Source organism: Solea senegalensis, linkage group LG16, assembly GCF_019176455.1.
Source record: "Solea senegalensis isolate Sse05_10M linkage group LG16, IFAPA_SoseM_1, whole genome shotgun sequence".
NCBI classification, from domain to species: Eukaryota; Metazoa; Chordata; class Actinopteri; order Pleuronectiformes; family Soleidae; genus Solea; species Solea senegalensis.
The window spans coordinates 17288698-17312455 of record NC_058036.1 but is presented as its reverse complement, the minus strand read 5'-3'; the positions used below and the strand labels follow the sequence as shown (position 1 = coordinate 17312455).

Genomic DNA, 23758 nt, shown 5'->3' with positions numbered 1-23758 from the left:
TTTGAACCTCTGTCGTCTCATCACTGCTTCGCGCACTTCCTCCTCTGTGTTAAAAGGATATGGAGCCTTATAGATCATGCATTGATAGCGCGCTGTAATATGGAGGAGCCTATCCGCTGTGCTGCTGTGAGCACCGACGGCATTCACCTGGCGCTGGGAATGAAGGATGGCTCATTCACTGTTCTAAGGGTCAGGTGGGTTCACAATCCTGAAGTTTTAATTCGCATTAAAATCCCCACTGAAATGAAAGACTCTACTATTACACAGTATCATGTCCATTTTAGCTCCTCATTCAAGCTGTACCTTTCTGCTTCCCTTCAGAGATATGACCGAGGTGGTCCACATCAAGGACAGGAAGGAGGCCATCCATGAGCTGAAGTATTCCCCTGATGGGGCCCATTTGGCAGTTGGCTCCAATGATAACTCAGTGGACATCTATGGTGTGGTGCAGCGGTACAAGAAAGTGGGCGAGTGCATTGGCTCCAACAGCTTCATTACACACATGGACTGGTCCACAGACAGCAAATACCTGCAGACCAACAATGGCAGTGGCCGGAGGCTTTTCTTCAGGATGCCAAGTAAGCACAAGGTTTAATGGACTAACATTAAAGAAGTATTGGGTCAAAGAGAGTGGTTCTTTTTTGTTGCATTGTAAAATAAAGCATGTCTTTCCTCTGTTGAGGTGGGAAGGAGGTGACGAACAGGGAAGAGCTGAAACTGGTACAGTGGGCTACATGGACATGTGTGCTGGGCCCAGAGGTTAATGGAATATGGCCCAAGTACTCGGATATCAATGACATCAACTCTGTGGATGCCAACTTCAACAATCAAGTCTTAGTAACAGCCGATGACTATGGACTCGTCAAACTTTTACGGTATCCATGTGTAAAAAAAGGTAAAGAAGACAGTATTAAGCATTTAAATAAATACAAAGAATATGTCCTCTTATTACTTATATGCTGTGTGACTGACAGAGGTTTTCTCTTGGGTTTAGGTGCAAAATTTAAAAAGTATTTAGGTCATTCAGCCCACATAACCAACGTGAGATGGTCACATGACTACCAGTGGGTGATAACAATAGGTGGAGCGGACCACTCCGTGTTTCAGTGGAAGTTTGTCCCTGAAAGAAAGTCCAAAGAAGCTCTGCATATTGCTCCGCAAGGTGAGAGTTTTATACATTCGCTCAGACTTTGTTTATATGATTGTTTCCTGCGATGTGTGGATTCACTGTCGTATTTCATTTAACTTCTAATCAGTCACTTGGAATGGAATGGAATATTGTGGTTTCAGAAATGTTTCATAGGTGTGGCTAGACGTAAATCTTCAAATAGGCTAGTTATCCTTTCCACATTTCCAGGTTTCCTTTAAACCATAACAGGTGTCCTTGAATATGTTTCACCTCAACTAATTGTACAGTGGAATGGTGATTTAAAAAAACCACCATCTGCCTTTTATTGATCTGTGTTGCTTTAATTATGTTTTTCTCTTGGCAACCAGGATAAGGCTTCTGTGGAAAAACAGTAAATCAGATAAAGATTAGCATTTCTCCTACTGCCTCTTTACAACAGTGACCAAACGGGAACCACTATGGACACTAAGGTTGTCTGTTGTCCCTTTAAGTGTTACATAACATACTTGGCTCTAACTGGTGGTCTCATCTAGTCTCATCTCAGCTCAGCTCAGCTCAGCTCAGCTAGTTCAGTTCAAAGATCCTCGGCTGCTGATGTGTTCGAGAGCTGCTGACTGACTTTAGGCAACCACACAAATTGGTGGCTCTTGCCAATAAAACATTATCACATTAAGCTAAGTGGTGCATCCTGTTGGAAGTTCTGATACCTACTCAATCTTCTCTACTTTCATAATGCAGAACGGAGGGTGCAGGAAAAATGTATTAGTTTTTGAGCAAAGAGGTGATTTTTAACAAAAAAAATACATGCCTAAAATACACTAAAAACACAAATAGACAAGTAAAGATTATTGACAAGAGAACTACAAGTTAGAGTTTCTCACATTTCTGTGCAGTAATGGGAAAATAACTTGCCTGAAGTGTTATGTAGTGTAATGTTTGTACTTAATTTATGTTAAGCTATTGTTTGAAATCGTTTCTGTGCATAGTAAGTGTAGTAAAGTCAACGTGTTAGAAGAAATAATGTGTCACAGAACATTTCATAGTATCCTATAACTGGTTTTATGAATGTTGCTCACTCTTACTTAATGGGGGCACTCAAACTGTTCCTGCTGGCCTCATGAACTTGATGTGCTAAACCACCAGAGAGCAATGTACTAGATTGTTCCCTCTCTCTTCCCTTACTTTGTTCTATTAACTATCATTTCTATGGAGCCCTACAAAGGCGTGGCCATCACATTAATTAAGATGAATCCAATAAAGTGAATGAAGCTCGGAAAGCATAATTGCATTGTCATTCCCAAGCCATATTTTTTCCAGAGGCAGAGTGCAGCTGTGCTTTCTGAAATTAAAGCACATACTAACTGCCTCTCCTTTTAATTTCCCTAATGGATCTTCAGAGTGGCCGCTCTTAGCTGCCAGTTCTGCTTATTGCCTCGTCTTGGCATGGCTTTACTGTGCTGCATCAGCATTTTTATGCATTCGTCTTGAGCAATGTCACTGTCAAGTGAGACTGCCTGATAAATCGGAGATGTCATGGTGTTACAACCTGATTGTCCCTCACTTCTAAAGAAACAGAATGCTGTGGGATATTTTCGTGATTCAAAAGGCACAAAAATGTGGATTAAAACTTCAAATAATCATAGAGAATATGACAGGGATGCCTTAGAGTGATCTCGTTCTGTTTGCAGAGACCTTGGCGGACTCAAACAGTGAAGAGTCAGACTCAGATCAGTCAGACGTACCTGAGATGGACTCAGAAATCGAGCAGGAGACACAACTCACGTATCGACGACAGGTTTGTGTCAATAATAACAGGGACACCTTCCCGCCCCCACCTGCATCTTTAAAGCACGCCACAATACAAATCATAGAGTTTAATAAAAAAATGACTTCTTTATTCCCTCAGGTTTATAAAGAAGATCTACCTCAGCTCAAAGAGCAGTGCAAAGAGAAGCATCGAGCAGCAGTCATGAAGAAGAGGGAGAAAACACCAGGGAGTGGTGTGAAGCTGCATTTCATCCATGGGTGGGCAGAAAGAAAATTTCCAGTTACAAGGCTGACACTGAACAACACACACAAATTTACAAATAAGCTCCTAATATCTTCTCCTCTTAATCATTATGTTTTTGTTTTTTTGTTTTGTTTTTAAATCTTTGCAGCTACAGAGGCTACGATTGCAGGAGCAACCTGTTCTACACCCAGACTGGAGAGATAGTCTACCATGCAGCTGCTGTCGGGGTTGTGTACAACAGACAGCAGAATACCCAGCGCTTCTACATGGGCCATGATGATGACATACTCTGTCTGGCTATCCACCCCCTCAAGGACTATGTAGCAACAGGCCAGGTAGATGCCACTGCAGCTAACAGAAAATAAGGTGTTTTTTTATGGCTCCTGAGAGCTGAGAGAGCATTCGTAGATCGATAGATAGATAGATAGATAGATAGATAGATAGATAGACAGACAGACAGATAGATAGATCGATCACAGCACTAATAGAGTAATAAAGATATTTAATGTTTTTGTTTGTCCAGGTCGGCAGAGATTCCTCCATCCACATCTGGGACACAGAAACACTGAAACCCATGTCTGTGTTGAAGGGTTTCCACCAGCTCGGAGTGTGCACTCTGGACTTCTCTGGTAACATTCAACAGTTCACTTTTCGAGTCAACGTTCAAAATCGCCTTTTTTTGCTGCGTTTTAGTTGCAGCAGTCTGACAGTGTCAAGGTGGAGCTGCTCGTCTCGCCCGCCTTAATTGGCGCCGGGCAGACGCAACAAAGTGATCTGATGTCAGAGTCAGTGAATCACCTGCCTGTAGATCAAACCCTCTCGGCTGCTTTCATGTCGCTAACAGCCAAACTCCACCAAACCAAAGCAGGAGCTGGATCTGTCTGTGCTCTACTGAATGGTTCTCTCTCTCTCTCTCTCTCTTTCTTTCTCTCTTCACAGCGGACGGCAAGCGGCTGGTCTCGGTGGGTCTGGATGAAAACCACACCATCGTGCTGTGGGACTGGAGGAAGGGGGAGAAGCTGTCTGCCATGCGGTTAGTGCCACCGTAATACGCAGCAGCTGCCGTCCCCACACATTTGGGAAACTATGACAAACCTTCCCGTTAAAGGTTGTTTTGACACTTTATGCTTAAATATGGACAGTTACAGATGAGGGTGAAATTGAAGCTGTGCTGAGGCTGACTGTGTGATTAATGAAGGAGAGGAAAGGTGGTGAATCAGCTTTAAGATTACATGACTGCTCCGCTGCTACACTTAACCCTGCCAGAGTCTGAATGGATAAGGCCTCCTCTGGACATACATAATTAATAAGAACCACTTTAAATGTATTATTATGTGAGTTACAGCTTCTTACTACATGGGATTATTGTTTTTTTAGAAGAAAGCCCTTTAACTATATGCATCTTTAAAGCTGTTTTCAAATTGCAAAGGAGGATACAAACAAAATCTGTGATTAAATAAACACTGATACAAGTAAATGCAAGAGGCAAAAGCAAAAATGGTGCACGTGTCTGATTTGCCCTGGAACTAGTTAGATATAAAGAGCAAGTATATTATGATGAAAGATTATAGCTTAAAATACACTGATATAAAGTCAAACTTTGATCCTAAGGACAAGAATGACATTTCAATGCCACATGATGTGATCATATTGAAGGCTCACACACAGGCTGTGTACATTACATTACATGCAAGTAAGATGTAGACCTCAAATTTTAAACTAAGATGAACCAAAAACACTGGAAAACATCTATATCCCAAAATATAATTCCCCCTTTGGCTATTTTGTAGCATTACGCTGTGGGGCTTCAGCCTCTGACTGTAGTTCAGGGACAGCGGCACTCGTCTCCTTTCGTGGATCCCGGGGGGGCAGTGCAGTGAGGCGGGCACAGGGAAACACAGCCTGACTGAGAATGGCTTTATATTCTGCCAGAGAGGTGGGAAGAGTGTGGTAGACTAAGGACAAGGACAGGTGGCAGGTATGATAATGAAGGCCTGAGCCAGGAAATGGGGAGTGTTAGGACTGAGGTTAAAGCAGGAGAACAAAATGCAACAATGGTGAGGTTTTTGGGCAGAGTACATCACATTGACACGACAGCCACTGGAGACAGTTCTAGTGTGCTGGACTCGTCCCATTTTGTTTGCAATTGTAGATTTTGTTTTTCAGTTTTCTGCAAAGTGATCATTTTGACTGGAAGATATGCATCAATAGGGCTTCATGTAGTTTCTCCAGCACCTCATTTTAGTTCATTGGGCTTCACTCTTGAATCGTTGCTTACATCCTTAGTGCATTTAGGGGCGTTGCAAAAGCCGGCAATTGAACTGATTACATTTGTCCAAAACTATTCAAAAGGAAACCTTGTGTTTTACATTTAACACTTATTATTTGCAGATGGTTTAATTTGTGGCAGCAGGAAAATCGGTTGCCAACTTTAAATAACACTTACTTCAACAGAGTACGACAACGACAGATGTAATAGGCCATTAGGGTGTTTAGTCACCCTCTTTAAATGTAATATTATGTGAAACTTTAATGATAAAAAATAATGATTAAGTTACTGTAAATGTTGGCTCTCTCAAGACCCAGACTTAAACAACAAGTGTGTGTGACCAAATTGACAACTTTCTGTTTGTTTTCTTCAGGGGAAGCAAGGACAAGATATTCATTGTCAAAATCAACCCTTACCTGCCTGACAAGCTCATCACAGCTGGGGTGAAACATATGAAGTTTTGGCACAAGGCTGGTAAGACTTGTGTGTGTGGCTTCTGAGGAGTGACTCTAACAAGCGGAAATCTGGCTCAGCTCTGTCACATCTGACTGTGTGCGGACTGCCTGCCTCTCTTTACAGGTGGCGGCCTAATTGGACGCAAGGGGAACATGGGGAAGACGGAAACTATGATGTGTGCTGTATATGGCTGGTCGGAGGAGATGGTGTTTTCCGGCACATGCTCTGGGGACATTTGCATCTGGAGGGACATGTTCCTGATGAAGACTGTCAAGGCTCATGACGGCCCTGTTTTCAGTATGCACGCTCTAGAAAAGGTACATCGCATTTCTATGGATATAAAGATGTTTTAACTAATGTAAGTACACTGTACAATAAAATATACAACAGAAGTTGCATTGTTTATGATATTTTAATATACTACTACTACTACTTTTGATTGTAATGGATCACAATTTGCCACATTTGAAGTCGTTTTTATGTAAAAATGTACTCTAAATGTTACCTTCTGCTGAGATAATTGTAGCTTTAAATGTGCTGATATTTTGTGCCTATAGGGTTTCGTGACTGGGGGGAAGGATGGCATCGTAGCTCTGTGGGATGACACATTCGAGAGATGCCTCAAGACCTATGCCATCAAGAGATCAGTCCTGGCTCCAGGATCCAAAGGTATGAAAGGTCCTCTATGCTCCAGTCAACTTCCATGGTTTCATAGATATAATAAAACCATGCAGTGCAAATCCATTTAAACACTGAATGCTTTTAGCTAAAATGAAGACTGCCTCCCATGTCCTGCTTGTAATTTAGGCCTCTGATTTCATGCTGTAATATCCTCGGCTCTGCAGGGTTGCTGCTGGAAGACAACCCGTCCATTCGTGCCATATCTTTGGGCCACGGCCACATCCTGGTGGGGACCAAGAACGGCGAGATCTTAGAGGTGGACAAGAGTGGTCCCATCACTCTGCTGGTCCAGGTAAAGATAAAGATATAACAAGCATGTCCTGGAAAAGCCGAAACATTTGAGAGGGGTCTAGCTGCAGACCTGCACTGTCAGGACCCTTCGTTGAAGACCTGCACTGTGAGGTCTCCTGCACTGTCAGGACCGGAAGTTGATTCGAAGCCTTTCAAAATAAAGGCGACCATACCGGAAGCATATATTCAAAATAAAAGCTAGCATACTTGAAGCACGTATTTTTCGTTCCCCATGTGAAGTGTGAAGACGAAGAGGTGGGTAACAGTCAAGTGACAACAACTTTGCGTCATACGAAGAAACAGAAACAGTATTTATTCACTAGAACGTTATGTTGCACACTATATATTGTCCTGTAAAGTTATATTAATTTGAAAGAATCGGGTTTTGGACTTTTGGGTAGTTTTTAGCGTTGTTATCGTATGATAGTGCTCACTGCAGAGATGCATATTTCGATCTTAACTACCGGCACTACGCCGAAAGTTGAACGCTGCAGCGGAATGGGTGCAGGCGAATCAACACTTGTTTGCAGCCAGAGTGAAGATGCCTTAGATTTGAACATGAACAGCACCCAAACTGATGAGACTGCGCAGGAAATGTGAAAGCTGTTTGACACAATGGATCCGAATGAGGAAGAGAGAGAATTAATTCTTGAGCCTATTAAATTTATTTTTTTACCAGATTGAAGATATGTGGCTCTTCTGTGAAGAGATTATGGACAAACGAGGGTACTTGGCGTACTCTGATTACAAAGAGTAGAAAGAAAAATATTGTGGAAAAAGTTGTTGTTGTTGTTGTTAAAACACTAATAATTAAAATCATTAAAAAAACTGCTTAGAAGATATTGGTTATCTGGGTCATGTAACTAGGTATTCAGTAATTCACTTTGAATACACAAAGCTAAGTTCATTTAAAATCATCAACCCTCACACCCTCCATGTGGTTCAACAGCACAAGGTAAGAACGTAGCACAAACAATATTAAGCAATTATTAAATGAATTATGAGGTGTTATAATTGCAAACAAACATAAGATATGCCTATATAAAAAAAAACAAGTAAATCAATATGTAAATGGATCCAGCAGTGCAGGGGGCTACATTTTCAATGATAAATAATGGTATAGAAGCAAAGAACAGTCAGCAATAGGTTGGAGTGTAGATGCATTATGCCATCACACATTAAGGTGTATTTACAGAGATGTATTGTTTCAATATGAATTTGTAGTGCAGACTAAACTAACAGCTGTCCTTTTTGTGAATTATATTAAATTAATATATTGCATGTTTTGAGTAGGCTAATAATGTTTATAGGGGATCATAACAATAGCTGTACATCTAGTTTGCACTGATTATCTGTAGAATAACCCAAGAAGTGGTCATAACGTTTTGTATTTTCTTTATATATAGATATATCTATATATATCTATATATATATATATATATATATATATATATATATATATATATGGAAAGATATACAGGTTTTTTTTTTTAAATCTCTTTCATTAAACACATTGATACACATAAACATATTGACATTGTAAACATAAAATAAAGATCCAAGAAACATTGGGAACGAAAAATACGTGCTTCCGGTATGGTCGCTTTTATTTTGAAAGGCTTCGAATCAACTTCCGGTCCTGACAGTGCAGGAGACCTCACAGTGCAGGTCTGCAACGAAGGGTCCTGACAGTGCAGGTCTGCAGCTAGACTGTCTTGAAAATCTACTCTAAAATTGACATTGGCTTGTAATGTGGGCAGAACTGTTACGTAAAATGCTATGTAAGTGAACCTTTTAATGCACCACAAAAAGGTGACAAAATGTGCATGTGATGGATTACTCTATCTGAAGCTGTAAGTTGATTATCACTATTGTGCTCGGGAAGGTAGAGAATCTGTATTTTGTGTAATAAGCAAAAGAAATAAACAAACCTAAAGTAGCAGTGTAGCCTGTAGCGTGACTTATGGCTCCACGCAATTGCCAAGGAGACAGCTATAAACCGTGATGAATTACAGCCGCAGAATTTAGTTAAGTGCAGTGTCTCCCAGGCGGCCCTGATCATACGCAGACAGCGCAGATGCAATTGATCTCCCTCTTTCAATGCTTTAACTTATACAAGCACAACATGATGAATGAGAGACAAGAGCCAAAGGTTGTTCTTATTCATCCGTCACGTAGGTTACATCACAGGCTCCCTGTGGTGCTGTCCTTGGGGGCAAAAAATCAAAACATTCACAGTTTGAATGTAAGAATAATGTTGCCCGTGAAGAAGAAAATGGAGATTGTGTTTGGTCTGAGTCGTCAGGCCGCAGCTGAACTGCTGCTTACAGAAAGATAGAAAAGATAATGTTACTGCAAAAATAAGACAAGTCAATGAATTCATATATTGTTTACTACTCATATTTCTGGGCAGAACTCAAAAATAATCCTGAATAAAATTAGAAGTAAATTAGCAAATATTGTAATGTAAACAAACGCACCGATGATCAACTTCCGTATTCTTTATTAGCAGCCATTATTATTATTATTATTATTATGATAACTATAATTATTATTATTATTATACTATATATAACAATCTTGGCAGTTTTTTCTTTTAGTATAATGATTTTTAGAATAAGAAGTCACAGAAAATTTGTCATTTAAGTTTAGCTAAACCAAAAAGAAGAAAATAAAACCATTAAAACCAGTACCCATTTGGTTTGGTCTTTTTTGCCTATTTTTTATTGTTGTATTGTTTTGTTTTTGTTGTTTGTGTCTGTTGATGTTCCCTCATTATCTTGTCCTCTCCCTTTCCTCCTATTTGTTTTTATTTGTCTCTTGTCTCTCCTTGTTACTCCCTCTCTTTGGATAGATTTCCTCTTGTTACTCTGTCTCTTTTTTTTTTCTCCGCTGTTGCCCAGTGTTTTCACATTGTGTGAACTGTTGGGCTTCTTTCTTCCTTGCCTTACCAGGCAAGATGCCTTGTAATATTTAATATTTGATAATATTAGGCTTGATTTGGACTGTCAAGCACTTTGTGCTATATAAATAAAAACAAAAGACATTTTGTGACTTCTGCACAATTATTGCTACTTCACATCACTACTAAAAATGTGATATAAAATGAGTCATAACGTTTGACTCAACGACCCATTTTTAAAGCCTGAATGTGACCTATAAACACCAGGATGACCATATATGGAGTTCTGTGGAGATCTGTGCCAGAGATAATGAGTTGACCAGCTTCAAATAAAAGATCTGTACTGTTCTGGGTCTGCAGGGTCACATGGAGGGTGAAGTGTGGGGCCTGGCTACTCATCCCCATCTCCCACTCTGTGCCACTGTCAGTGATGACAAAACCCTGCGCATATGGGACCTCTCACCCAGTCACTGCATGCTCGCTGTACGCAAGCTCAGAAAAGGTGAGTCAGTACTTCAACACAAATACGTGAGCAGATTTTCTGTATTTGTTCAGGAATCGGTCAGAGCGGATGTCCACTATAGTCCCGCGGCTTTAACAAGTACCTTCCTCTTCACAGGTGGTCGATGCTGTTGCTTCTCTCCTGATGGTAAAGCATTGGCAGTGGGTCTGAATGATGGCAGCTTCCTTATTGTGAACGCAGACACTTTGGAGGACCTGGTGTCATTCCACCACCGCAAAGACATCATAACTGATATCAGATTCTCTCCAGGTCAGTGCAATGGCACAAAACTCCATTTAAACCTTGTTTTAGGAACAAAAAGTCTTGTAAAAGAATCTCTGTGCCCTTCAAAGTCTCTGAGTTTGTGTGGGAATCCCCCCTCCCCACTCCTTCTAGTCAGGAGGGACATTGCTTCAGGCCTTGTCCATATTAATGGCTTTCTGTAATAAGGCCAGATAGAAACACAGCAAGAATAGGATGAGAAACAGTGGGTGATGACAAAGTGAGAGAAAGAAACTAAACTCTAGTCCACCTTGACACAACACAAAAGATCCTGTTTCTGAACCAAACACCGTGAAACGATCTCTGAGGTCCGATTGTGCAGGAAACTGGTGGTACTGTGGTGAAAATACACATAACCATTTATAATATCTGTATAATAATATTTTCTTTGTTTATTATATATAAATCTGTATATTTAGCCCTGTGCTGAAAATAGCATGCTGTTATTTATGGTGGCACTACAGGAAAGATGGAAGATATTTGGAAATGTCTGGTAACCTCTAACATCTGCACATCTGCTGTGTGATCAACACAATTCTGTTAATATCAGTACTAAATATCATGGCAATGTATTTGTACTGCGCTGTTTTAGTCTTGATCACCAATCAGAGCTGCTTTACACAACTGTTATGCTACACACTCATACAGTGCATCCACTTTTTCTATCACACATCTATCATACGTTCATTTTGAAGAAGACCCACTCTACCACTTGCAGTCATTGGAATATTTTAATCTGGATCAAAGTGTAACAAAACCGACGACCAGCCGAGAGCCTGATTCCCAAGAAGACTTTAAGTTCTTTCCACTGGTTAAGACTGTTAATGTGAACTCCTGTCTCTCTTGTGTTGGCTCAGGTGCTGGGAAGTACCTTGCTGTAGCATCAGCAGACACTTTTGTGGATATTTACAACGTGATGAGCAGCAAAAGGGTCGGAGTCTGCAAAGGATGCCTCAACTATATCAGCCACCTGGACTGGGACAAGAGAGGTAAGTAAACAGTCCTGTTGTCTTAGGGAATCTTTGCAAATGAAAATGCTTCACTGCCCAAATGTCTCTCTTAAAGACACCATTAGCTCCTGTCCTCTCTTTCACTCACAGGAAAACTGCTGCAGGTCAACACAGGTGCTAAAGAGCAGTTTTTCTTTGAAGCTCCCCGCGGCAAGAGGCAGACCATTCCGACTACGGAGGTGAGCAGGGAGGAGGGAAGACAGCGTAGCAGCCGTTGTAATGGCGCCGTTGGCCCACACTTTTCCTACGGGAACAGAGGAGGCTCGGGAAGGGCAGCTAGGCATTAACACGGCCCACTTTTCACCTGTGTCTTTCTAATTTTGGCTGTGGACGTAGGACAGTGTTGCAAAAATACACAATGGTACGGGAGAGCATTGAGAAAATGAGGCACAGAGATGGCGGTTGCTGCTGAGTCAAGTCTGAGTGCTGACAGTGATGTCCTCTATTATGATATGTGCACATTTCATCTTTATTTAGCAGACTGAGACAAGGGTCTGTTCTTGAACCTGTTTTCATTTTCAACACATTTAACATTTAACCGCCAGTCATCTGTTGTTTTATTATTGCGGTCGTCTCAGCGTCTCAGAGGTGGGTGGACATCGCAATTTAATTCAGGTTAAAACAAGCAGCAGTTGGGGTTTGCTGAACAGTTTGTTGTTTTCATGTCGAAATCACACTGTGAAACGCTGCAATTAGCGAATCGCAAAGGCAGCAATTTAATTCTTCTGGTTTTGCTTGTTCCATTGTCTGTGTAAATTAAAAAAAATGTAACTCTTACATGTTAAAAAGACCTCTTATCTTTAAGTTCTAATCGTTGGAATACAATGTAGACGAGTACAATTGCCTTAATGAAATGATATTACATACTGAATCGCAGTTGCAATCAAATATTCTCCCCACATTGTTCAACCCATCCGCACTTGTCACTGCAACATTTTTAAACTAAATATTATACTGCTCATCTTAGGGAGATCATTTGTTACCCTTCTTTTTCTTGCATAGAGCTGATTACTCTAGTGTTGGTCTCCCTGCGTTCATTGACAGCTTGCAATACTCAAAATACAATTATCATTCCTGCTCTTCGTATGATTCATTAGTCATTAAATATTAAAGGCTTTTAAGTTATCACCCGCGAGAGTGCCCTCAGATTCCTTCACGCACTCGTCGAGCATTTCTGAGCTGCTGATCATTTAATATTGATATTTAAACGTTTCTTATTTGACTCAGGTGGAGAAGATTGACTGGACCACGTGGACGTGTGTCCTCGGGACGTCCGTTGAGGGCATCTGGCCCGTGATCAGCGAGGTCACAGAAGTGACCTGTGCCTGCCTTAGTACTGACAGGAAGGTGCTGGCAACAGGAGATGATTTGGGATACATTAAACTCTTCAGGTATCCTGTCAAGGTGAGTTCACATTTCAAGTTATAATTGTTGTAATTTGAAAGGATTTAGGTTTAAGGTTTCTGCAAATGTTGTGTTAATGTGCGTGCGCCTTATATAAATGTTGTCCCTCTGCCACAGGGGAAATACGCAAAGTTCAAACGCTACGTGGCTCACAGTGCACACGTCACCAACGTGCGATGGACCCATGACGACAGCCTCTTGGTGACGGTGGGCGGAGGTGACACATGCCTCATGATCTGGGCCCACGAGCCCGAGGGCCGGCGGGAATTCAAACAGTGCGACAGCGAGGAGTCGGACATCGAGAGTGAGGACGACGGAGGTGAGGAGTCGACTTTCTTCCCGCATGTTATTTATGTTGTTTTGGGCAAAATCTGAAACCTTCCCCCTGGCAAACCCTTTTATCAGGTTATGACAGCGATGTGATGAGAGAGAACGAGATCAACTACACCATCAAGGCCTTATCCACCAACATGCGACCCATGACTGGGGTGAAACCTCATCTGCAGCTGAAAGAGCCCTCGGTGGATGAAAGGTATTTAAAATAACGCTGTTGGAGACGATTGTTTGCAAATGCTCTCTGGGTGCGTGCAAGCTCAGGGTTGAGAACAGCTCTTAGGAATTTCAGCCACTCATAGTAGAAATAGTACAGATTTCAGTCAGTCCTTCATTCAGCAGACATTTATGACACAACTACAGATTGGACCCAGCCCCCCCGGGGCTGGGGGGGGCACATTCAGTCTACTAGTGCCGATCCCAGGCCCGGATGAATGGGAGTAAAAGCATCCAGCGTAGAAATCTCAGTCAAGTAAAATGTACATAAAATAATAATATAATTAGAGCTGAAACAATGAATCGATTATTAATCGATTACTAAATGAATCAACAACTATTCTGATAATCGATTCATCTGTTTGAAGCTTTTTCATGATTAAAACGAGATTTCCGATCATTTCAGCTTCTTAAATGTGAATATTTTTTTAATTTCTTTGCTCTGGATAACATAGAAATCATTAAAAGTGAATCATTTTGGTTTGTGGACAAAACAAGACATTTGAGAACAAGACCTCATGGAAGTGCCGTGTTAGAAAGGAACAGTGTTTCTACACCCTCTGCTGCATTATTGGACATTACTGTACTGCAGGCAAACAGTGCAAGTTGCTCAGGGAGCCAGAAATAAACTGGATCCAAGGTGAAAGCAAATCAAATTAAGTTGCGACACATTTTTGGGAACAAAATCTTCCATTTCCATCGAATGACACACGTGCGTTTAATGGCTGAATGAGTCAGACATTTTAAATGACATTGTGTAAGATTTCAATATTCTTTTTATATACAACTGGGAAAACTGGGAGTGGTCTAAAAGTTTGTTTACCTTTTCCTTTCCTGCGTTTGGCTCTCCAACCTGTCTCCTGACCCTTTTTTGAAGTAACTGGGCCTTTTCTGTTCTTCTTCTTCTTTCTTTCCTTTAATGGCTGTCCGTCTGTCACTGTCCTGCTTCATTCTTTAATTCCACATGAAGACAGGGCGTGGTCAGGTAAGCTCTTGATGTGTTGGTGTATGTGTTTTACACAGAGACTGGAGGCGTTTTGTAGTTGCTAAAATGTGTGAGTCTGTTGGCTGCGTGTCAGGATGCTTTTTAAACCTTTCCATTATTTCTTCATCCACAAATGAAGTTTGTTTTGGTGTCCTGTTCATGAGCAGCTGGGCTAAAATGTAATTGATGTAATATCAACTGTAACAGAGAGCAGGGCAATATCTCAATGGATTAAAAAAAAGATAAACAAATGTTCCTAATAGTCAGTGTGGACAGCGCTTCATTAAAGAATGTGAAATGATTTCTTCAAACCAGAAGGACGATTAAACCTTCCAAGGTCTTGTTTTGTAAGAACCTCGTTGACCGTCCGTATCTTTCTCATATTGATGAATTCCAGAGAGTCTCTTTTAACAATGATGTACGCGTCCATGCCATCCTCTGCCCGGCAGTTGTCATAGTAATAGACTTTGGTTGCCATGGCGACGCATTGGCGCTGACTCATGTATTTTGTGTCCTCAGTGGCTGAGGTGTTGTGTATCGTGTGTCCAGCAGGCAGCAGTGAACGCTGCAGGAAACCCTTTTTTTTCTAATTCTTGCTTTTTCTCTGTTATCGCTGCCATGAAGAGGATCCAGGTAAGTCACGTTCAGTGGGTTGATGGTTTGATTTCTCTCCTTTTTTTTTTGTAATAACTTTGTGGTCTTATTTAGAGATTTGAACCTGACTGTGTTGACACGATTATTGTGGTTAGAGCTAAACAACCTCCTGCACAGGCGTTGTATAACTACTTGTTTGTGTTATTTCTAAAATAGTCAGAGAAAGCTGCTGTGTAGTGGATTTAATGAGTAATCTGACTCTAAAACTTTTCTGACTTGTTGTTATTCACTCAGGTGTTACGACAGACAGTTGCTTAGTACTGATGTGTTTTAACTTTTGTTTTTGAATCCTTTAATAACACTGTATTGACCGATGTCCTGAAGACGTGTGGAAATGTAGTAATAATAATAATAATAATAATAATAATGTGATATTTCCTTTTTAATGTCACTTATATTTACCTTTACCACACTCAGTCGCCTTATTCAATCATCTTTCATTGCTTCACTAATAAAACAGACACTTCAGATGCAAGACAGAGTGTCAGGGTGTTCATGGTGGTTGTTGCAGAAGATGTTTAAATGTGTATTATTTTCAGATAAAACTCACTTTTTCGTGTGTGTGTGGGAACATCAGCATTGTGGTAGAAGTAGCTCCTCTGCCGCCGTTCTTATCGCAGCTGTCTGTTTCAGGCCTCCTGTCAGCAGAGCACTGCCACAGCCAGAGAAGCTGCAGACCAACAATGTTGGCAAAAAGAAGAGACCCATTGAGGTAAGAAGGACTTTACATCCTCACCACACATCCATCAAACAGACGATGAATTGCATGGAAACAGAACAGAGGGAGATCGTCTCTGCTTGCTCTCCAGACAGCGTCTCTGGACACTCCGTTAATTCCGTAATTGAATAACGACGGTCGACATCAGACGGACAGCTGGCTTGGGAAACTTCCTCATTGTCATAGCGTTGACCTTTCTGACTTTCCTTGTCGCCTGCTTCTGACTCTCCCGCAGGACCTTGTGTTGGATCTGGTCTTCGGTTACCGTGGCAACGACTGCCGCAATAACGTGCACTACCTGAACGAGGGGGCGGACATCATTTACCACACAGCCTCGATTGGCATCGTGCTCAACTTGACAACCTGTGAGTCCAGAAGCCCCTTTAATGGTCTTATTAATATTAATAACTTAGCTTCATTAAAAAAGTAAATATAACCTGCACTATATTCCACTTTGTGTGGTACATGTGTGTGTGTGTGTGTGTGTTCACTTCTTACAGCTTGCCAAAGTTTCTATGTAGAACACAGTGACGACATTTTGTGCCTGACAATCAATCAACACCCCAAATTCCCCAATGTTGTGGCAACAGGCCAAGTAGGTATGTGGAATAAATAACGATACAAATTATATATGTATATATATATATATGTATATATATATATATATACATATATATATATATATATACATGTATATATATATACATATATATATATATAACTGTTAAAAAGCAAGACACAAGTTGTCATGAACTGACTAAAGTTTAGAGGCTATATAATGAAACAGAAGTGGAAAGTCAAAGGTTTAAAAAAAAAAGAACAAACAATTTTGTCAATTAATTAGACTTTTCTTTCATTTCAGGTGACACTGGTGACATGTCAGGTAAGGCGGTTGTAAAATGGGACACAACTCAAATCCATTATTGAAGTTTAGTGTCATCTAGTGGTCATCTGAATTAAGACCCAGCTCCTCAAATGTACATTTGTGTTTGCTTCAGAATAAAAAAAAAAAAAACGATGAAAATCTAAGTATGTACTGTCAACAAACAATGTCAGTTTTAGTTCTGGACAAATCACGACACGGTCATGGGATTTATTTCCCCCCTCACTTTCTCACTCAGCCACGTCTCCATCTATTCACGTGTGGGATGCCATGACCAAGCAAACGCTATCAGTGCTGCGCTGTTTCCACGCTGGCGGAGTGTGTTCTGTCAGCTTCAGTGCCACAGGTAAACTCCTGTTGTCTGTGGGCCTGGACCCTGAACACACAATCACCATCTGGAAGTGGCAGGAAGGTAAAAAAAAGAAGAAAATAAAATAAAATTGGGGATTAGATTAGAAAACCTGTGTTACAACTGTGTTGTCATTGCACTCTGCTTTGTGTCTCAGGTGCCAAAGTGGCCAGTCGGATAGGTCACACCCAGAGGATTTTTGTAGCTGAGTTTAGGCCGGACTCAGACACACACTTTGTGTCTGTGGGGATCAAACACGTGCGTTTCTGGACGCTGGCTGGTCGAGCTCTGCTCAGCAAGAAGGGCGTGCTGAGCTCGATCGAGGATGCCCGCATGCAGACCATGCTGTCTGTGGCATTTGGAGCTGTAAGTCCAACCCCTGTGTCTATTACCTTTTTCAAAACATACAAAATGATCCTGACAAGATAATGATTGTTCTCGCTGCGTATGTCATTTTGTATCCATGTCTGCTTGAATGTGCTGTGAACTGTTTTTTGCATTGCTTGCTCTGCTCTCTTAGGCCACTAGATTAGTGCAGATTTGTTTTCTTTTCAGAATAACTTGACATTTACAGGTACCATAAGTGGGGATGTGTGTGTGTGGAAGGAACACATTCTAGTCAGAATAGTGGCTAAAGCTCACACGGGCCCAGTGTTCACCATGTACACCACACTGAGAGACGGCCTCATTGTCACTGGAGGCAAAGAAAGACCGTAAGTGTTGCTTCTGTTTTGCTGGTACACATGAGTGCACATCAGTAAGCACGTCTTACTAACTACCTACTGCCTTAGTGGTGGACAGAATACATTTATCGTACATGGTTATCATCTAATTATCTCCTGATAAACAGATGTTTTCCTCTGCAGGTCGAAGGAGGGCGGTGCTCTAAAGCTCTGGGACCAGGAGCTGAAGCGCTGCAGGGCCTTTCGGTTAGAAACTGGACAGATCATAGACTGTGTGCGCTCTGTTTGCAGAGGGAAGGTACGTCACAGATCAGAACAGGGACTCGGCGTGGTTCTCCACATTCATCTGTGTGTTGTTGACGTGATTTCCCTCTGTGCTGTGTCAGGGTAAAATCCTGGTGGGCACCAGGAATGCAGAGATCATTGAAGTAGGGGAGAAGAATGCCGCATGCAACATTCTGGTGAACGGACACATGGACGGGCCTATCTGGGGCCTGGGCACGCACCCGTCCAGAGACGTATTTCTGTCTGCCGCAGAGGACGGCACTGTTCGTCTGTGGGACATCCCAGAGAAGGTCGGCCGTGTTACACAAAATCTGAGTTTCGTCAAGATGTACAGTTCATAACAATAAATGTTGATCATGTGTTGCTGCCTTTTTTCCGGGGGAAACAGAAGATGCTAAATAAGGTGAACCTGGGCCACGCGGCACACACCATCAGCTACAGCCCAGAGGGAGACATGGTGGCCATCGGCATGAAAAACGGGGAGTTTATTATCCTGCTTGTTGCCTCACTCAAGATCTGGGGCAAGAAAAGGGACCGGCGCTCCCCTATCCAAGATATCAGGTACTGAGAGTACAGAGAGGCTTCTGCAGCTTCAGTATATGTAGAGGAAGAATTCAGTATTGAGTCATGTATTTATGAAAGAATTCATTTAATAACATGTTTTTTTTTTTAAAGGTTTTAAAACGCATCTTTAAACCCCCATTTTTACTCTTTACGCTTTTGACCTAGTATGAGAAGTTGGTTTTTATCTTGTTTTATAGTTTTATTGTATGACTTGTTCATTTGTTTTTATACTTTCTACAGTATTTTATTGGTTTATTGTTTGTTCTTAGGTCTATTGGGTGTTTTTATATTTCATTTTTATATTATATTTTATATGTCTTCATTTGTCAAATAAATTTGGATTGGATTGAAGAAGTTAACTGTGGTAAAATTGCAGTAATGAGCAATTTAGTCCACAACAGAAACGGAAGAGAAGAACCGAAGTTTGTATTTATTCACTTATTTGTTTGTCAAAATCTAAATGTGAAGAAAGATATTCAGCAAAAAAAATCTAGATTCATCTATAGAAACTAGAAAGCAACTTGGGTGGTGGTTTGTAAGTCTGCTGTGTGTACATTTCAGGTTCAGTCCAAATTCCCGATACTTGGCCGTCGGCTCCGCAGAGAACGCAGTGGACTTCTACGACCTGACTATCGGCCCGCAGCTGAACCGCATCAACAGCTGCAGGGACATCCCCAGCTTTGTGATGCAGATGGACTTTTCTGCCGACAGCAGTTACATCCAGGTATGGAAAAGGAAACATTCGAGGCCTATCGGCCTCTCACCCCCGTTTCCCCCATCCCTCTGACCTCTCATGTCCTCTTGAACCAGATATCCACAGGTGCTTATAAACGACTCGTGTACGAGGTCCCATCTGGGAAACAGGTCACAGAGCAGACTCACATTGACAGGATCACATGGGCCACATGGACAAGGTGAGTGTGTTAAGACTCATCAATATTGAGTCTCGCTCCTAAATCCTAAATGTCATTTCTTTCGCTCTCTCTTTGTAAATCCAGTGTCCTCGGGGATGAGGTCGTCGGGATCTGGTCCCGTAACACTGACAAAGCAGACGTCACCTGTGCCTGTGTGTCCCACTCAGGCCTTAATATTGTCACAGGGGACGACTTTGGAATGGTGAAGCTGTTTGATTTTCCATGTCCAGATAAGTTTGTAAGTATGATTTCACATTATTATTATTATTGTTGTTGTTGTTACAATTTTTCCAGTGTCAGTGTCAAGTGATAGTCATCTTCTGTGGTTAGCTGTTTAGATATTTTTTCAGTCTTTTCCAATTTATTTATTGTATATTAGTATTTATTATAAAATATTACAGGATCATTTTAAATGTCTACCTTTTTTTTTACCTTGGTCCATGTAAAGAATTGAAGCGCCCCCCAGTGGTAGCATTAAAAAAGGCACTTACAGCAGTGCAGCCCCGCATTTTAATCCCCATACAGAATATTTTAAAAGTGAATTAATTGTGTGACATGACATGTTTTAAATTATTATTATGAACAATAATAATAATAATAATAATAATACTGATGATAATAATAACAATAATAGTGTGTGCTGTAAAATAATAAAGCTGTTCAGTGTTGTTGAAAACAGACATGGATGCAATCTCTTTTAGGCCAAACACAAGCGCTTTCTCGGCCATTCCGCTCACCTGACAAACATACGCTTCACAAATGGAGACCACTTTGTCGTCAGTGCCGGCGGAGATGACAGAAGGTATGAGATTCCACATTGAAAACTCACACGTGAGATGCTAATCAGATATTAAATTATTTTCTTTTCTTTTTTTTTTTACATCCTGTGCAGCCTCTTTGTGTGGAGGTGTGTCCACGCTCCACACTGAGGCTCACTCCAGGACCGTCCTGCCTCAGAACGTCAGGGTTCCTCCCAGCATGGCTCTCCAGAGAAAAGAAAAAATCAGCTTCTCAAGAAAAAAGAAAAAAAGAAAAACAACAGACCTGGCAGCTTGTAAATGAACACAAATATAATGGAAATCACTGCCTCAAAACTAGGTGCATGCATAATATGTGCAAGGCTCATCTTAATGGGGGCGCAGAGCCCTGCTCTCACAGCATCACCTCATCACTGAGAACAAAACCAGTCATCTCTCAAACACAGCATGTGCATATCATTTTTTTATTTTTTTTTTAAATGACAGAATCTGTGTTCAGTTTAGCCACTTGGCAGGCTTATGAAATTGTGTTATTGAAAATGCCATTTGTTTTGTAAACATGTAGCAAACTAAATTAGCCTTAATCTGTGTGTTCAGCTAATGAGTGTTTGGATTCTTTTTTATATTTTGTTTTTGATCACAAATTCATTAATTCATTTATTCATTCATTCTTTTTTTTACTGGTAATTCCAAATCCTGTGGCCTTCCTCCTGAATGTAACATCCACCGTTATGTTCTGGATGTCAGCATGCCAAAGCATACTATGCACTGTACACCCGACCTGGTCACTGTGTTACCCCGACGGTTCATTTACGGTTTATGTGGCTGTGTTTTTTAATAGGTAGACCTCAGAGCTCCCTCAGCAGTGTTCTCTCTGTGACATGTTGACGTGTTCATACTCTGTGTGAAGATCTGTTTGTGTGGTTACTGGGTGTGCATGGCTTATTTCCTGGAAGACAATCTGTCGCAACCTGATTCCTCAGAAAACAGAAGAAAACAGTTGTAAATTAAGGTTTTAATGCACTGTTGCGATTCCTTCGGTCACTTTTCAGTGTGCTGCTATTATATGACGTATTAAGGTCACCGAGTGTGACTTTTCAACTGTGAGTTAATGTCGTGCGTAAACAGATATATTGCTATAAATGGAATGTTTTATCAGAGAAAATATGAAGAGTGCAAAACATTTGCTCCCTGTATTAAGACTAACTACGAAAAAAATGTTGCTGCAAATTTTGATTTACATTACTCCAGTGTAAATATCATTTGTAGATATTCTTTTTTTGTATATTTTTTGTGAGATGTTTCTTAAATTTAATAAAAAAGGCAACCATGGACGACAGCTTTTGAGTTTAGAAAAGGTTCCGAGTAAAAATTAATTGAAGACATTGGTTCCTCAAAGCAGCAATGCTCAATCTGACCTTGCTTTGCAGTGTGATAACTTATTAAGTGAAAGCCTGGAGGTACAAAACACAGTTCACATAGTTTTATTTGAATTTAAACAAATATAACAGTTTTATATGCTATGTGGCTTATATACATATTTTACATACAAAAGCAAATTTAAGCAATGACCTGAAATTTTAAATGAGCCTTTGTTTGACATGAGAAAAATGACTATTGTGAACCGAGTCATCAGCGAGCATTGTTGACTCAACATCTGCAACATTTAACCAACTTTCAAGGTGCTCACAAAGTAGCTAAAGATTATTTGCCAGTTTTGCTGTTTACACATGATGCAGTTAATAGTAAACTGATAATAACCAGAGTAACAATATATTAGGTACACATTTAGGGTCATGTAAAAGCACTGAAATATATTATAATCCATTTCTTCGATAATAAGTTTATTGTCTGTGTGAAATGTGTTGATTTATCCACATAGGTCATAATATCTATATATTTAGTTTCCAATGTATTACATTTTCAACATAAGTACATGATAAATTTGAAAATCAGTGAAATATTAAATAATATGAAGAGACAAAACGGAAAAGCAGGGTCATAATTTGACAGAGAAAGAGCTGCCACAGGAGCAGCCATGATCAGCCTGAGGATTCTTGAGAATCTGGAAAGTGGATCGGATCAGCTCCTGGCTGAAGTCCACTGTGGCTCCTTTCACAAATTCCAGGCTGTCCTGGTCCACGATAACCCCGACTCCTCCATGCTCAAACACTCTGGGTACAGAGGAGACACGTGATTGGTTTTTAGTAAAGAAACAATGTGGCGTCCAGGATACATGTACTGACGGATTAATGGTCGTTTACCTGTCATCATCATTCTTGTTACTGTCAACAGAAAACTTGTACTGGAAGCCTGAGCAGCCTCCTCCCTCCACATGTATTCTCAAATACTCGCCTTTCGTCATGATCTCTCCTAATCTCTGCATTAGACAAGGGGCACATGAGCAGGACAGATGAGGAGCATAGCACAAAAACTTCAACACATTAACTACCAAAGAGGATACATGGAAAAAATGTAACAATTATTATTATAACAATCACAACAATAATAATAATAATAATAATAATAATAATAATGATCAATTTGTTACATTTTGTATGAAATAACATTTTATTCATGTTTGAGAATTTAAGTTGCAAAAATTATAGGACTTACGTATGGAATTTAGTTATAGGACCAATACATGTGTGGTCAATAAATTAGGCAATATCTTTTTATCAGTATTTTTTGAAAAGTTATGAACTAATAATAGATTGAGAAATTGAATGAGCAACATTCAGAAGAAGAGTGAGACATGTTACATAGAGAGAGAATACGATTACTAAGGCTTTGCAAACATGAGTTTACAGTGAGGGACGGTGGAGTAGGAGCTTTCTCACGAAATTCATACTAATACAACAACAGACCGATGACTACGCGCTGACCTTCACACAGGAATCGGTGAGGTGAACTTTATCTTCAGATACAGCTGACACCGCTGACTCCTCCTGGGCTGAGGCGCAACTGAAGCGCTGGATCGCCGCTGCGGTGTTTGTGGGTAGCCGTTGAAACTGCTGACTCACGCGGAGGTTGTTCAGAAGAGCAGATGACCTGGAAATCATTTGTTCAGCGTTAAGATCGCTTCTGACTTGTAACGCAACTGGCCCTACGGTGCTAGCTTGTTACTTAACGGTAGCACTGAGGCTAGCTGCCAAACAGTTCAACACAAAGACACTGTTCTAAATAGATCATCCACATGTTAACATTGCGATCAAAATCCTCGTCATACATAAAATATACACTTTACCTTGCAAAGTTCAGCATTCTTGACTTTGAAGCAATTATCCTAGCCCCTGTAACGAGTGACATGTTCATAACAAACGTAGATAACTCCACCCCCTTTCAGAGGTTTACATCCTGATTACTCTCTTGTTGGCTAAAATGGTTGGTCTATGGAAATAAACACGCCCCTTAGTACAATACGGTCATTCGATTTGTCACGTTGCCTGTCTGTCATATACTTTTGGCCTTTGATTGGA

At 40.7% G+C, this 23758-nt stretch overlaps 2 protein-coding genes across 8 annotated transcripts in view; one reads left to right on the top strand and one right to left on the bottom strand.

Annotated features, from left to right (window-relative positions):
• Window positions 1-20517, top strand: part of eml5 (EMAP like 5) — a 37209-nt gene extending 16692 nt beyond the window's left edge. For 2 of the 7 annotated variants that reach the window (XM_044047142.1, XM_044047141.1), the window contains 37 exons: window positions 57-194; window positions 322-578; window positions 683-895; window positions 995-1162; window positions 2818-2924; window positions 3036-3154; window positions 3289-3475; window positions 3664-3769; window positions 4080-4173; window positions 5783-5883; window positions 5989-6182; window positions 6423-6534; window positions 6711-6838; window positions 10100-10241; window positions 10359-10511; window positions 11381-11512; window positions 11624-11712; window positions 12761-12937; window positions 13055-13256; window positions 13343-13469; window positions 14457-14471; window positions 15096-15104; window positions 15759-15837; window positions 16079-16208; window positions 16344-16442; window positions 16706-16726; window positions 16965-17138; window positions 17233-17441; window positions 17631-17788; window positions 17942-18056; window positions 18145-18333; window positions 18432-18604; window positions 19169-19331; window positions 19418-19521; window positions 19606-19759; window positions 20223-20323; window positions 20414-20517. In XM_044047142.1, the coding sequence (XP_043903077.1) occupies window positions 57-194; window positions 322-578; window positions 683-895; window positions 995-1162; window positions 2818-2924; window positions 3036-3154; window positions 3289-3475; window positions 3664-3769; window positions 4080-4173; window positions 5783-5883; window positions 5989-6182; window positions 6423-6534; window positions 6711-6838; window positions 10100-10241; window positions 10359-10511; window positions 11381-11512; window positions 11624-11712; window positions 12761-12937; window positions 13055-13256; window positions 13343-13469; window positions 14457-14471; window positions 15096-15104; window positions 15759-15837; window positions 16079-16208; window positions 16344-16442; window positions 16706-16726; window positions 16965-17138; window positions 17233-17441; window positions 17631-17788; window positions 17942-18056; window positions 18145-18333; window positions 18432-18604; window positions 19169-19331; window positions 19418-19521; window positions 19606-19759; window positions 20223-20323; window positions 20414-20450 (4876 nt within the window). In that variant the 3' untranslated portion in view covers window positions 20451-20517. Of the gene's footprint in view, window positions 1-56; window positions 195-321; window positions 579-682; window positions 896-994; window positions 1163-2817; window positions 2925-3035; window positions 3155-3288; window positions 3476-3663; window positions 3770-4079; window positions 4174-5782; window positions 5884-5988; window positions 6183-6422; window positions 6535-6710; window positions 6839-10099; window positions 10512-11380; window positions 11513-11623; window positions 11713-12760; window positions 12938-13054; window positions 13257-13342; window positions 13470-14456; window positions 14472-14990; window positions 15105-15758; window positions 15838-16078; window positions 16209-16343; window positions 16443-16705; window positions 16727-16964; window positions 17139-17232; window positions 17442-17630; window positions 17789-17941; window positions 18057-18144; window positions 18334-18431; window positions 18605-19168; window positions 19332-19417; window positions 19522-19605; window positions 19760-20222; window positions 20324-20413 lie in introns of those variants that run through there. The other 5 variants (XM_044047138.1, XM_044047140.1, XM_044047143.1 and 2 more) reach the window with 5 other exon arrangements.
• A 1230-nt stretch (window positions 20518-21747) lies between these two features.
• Window positions 21748-23643, bottom strand: isca2 (iron-sulfur cluster assembly 2). Its single transcript, XM_044047151.1, has 4 exons — window positions 23527-23643; window positions 23165-23330; window positions 22544-22659; window positions 21748-22453 (listed from the first exon to the last, which is right to left on the bottom strand). The coding sequence occupies exons 1-4, from the start codon at window positions 23592-23594 to the stop codon at window positions 22279-22281; spliced, it is 525 nt and encodes a 174-aa protein (XP_043903086.1). The 5' UTR covers window positions 23595-23643; the 3' UTR covers window positions 21748-22278.
• Between the last annotated feature and the right edge of the window lie 115 nt (window positions 23644-23758).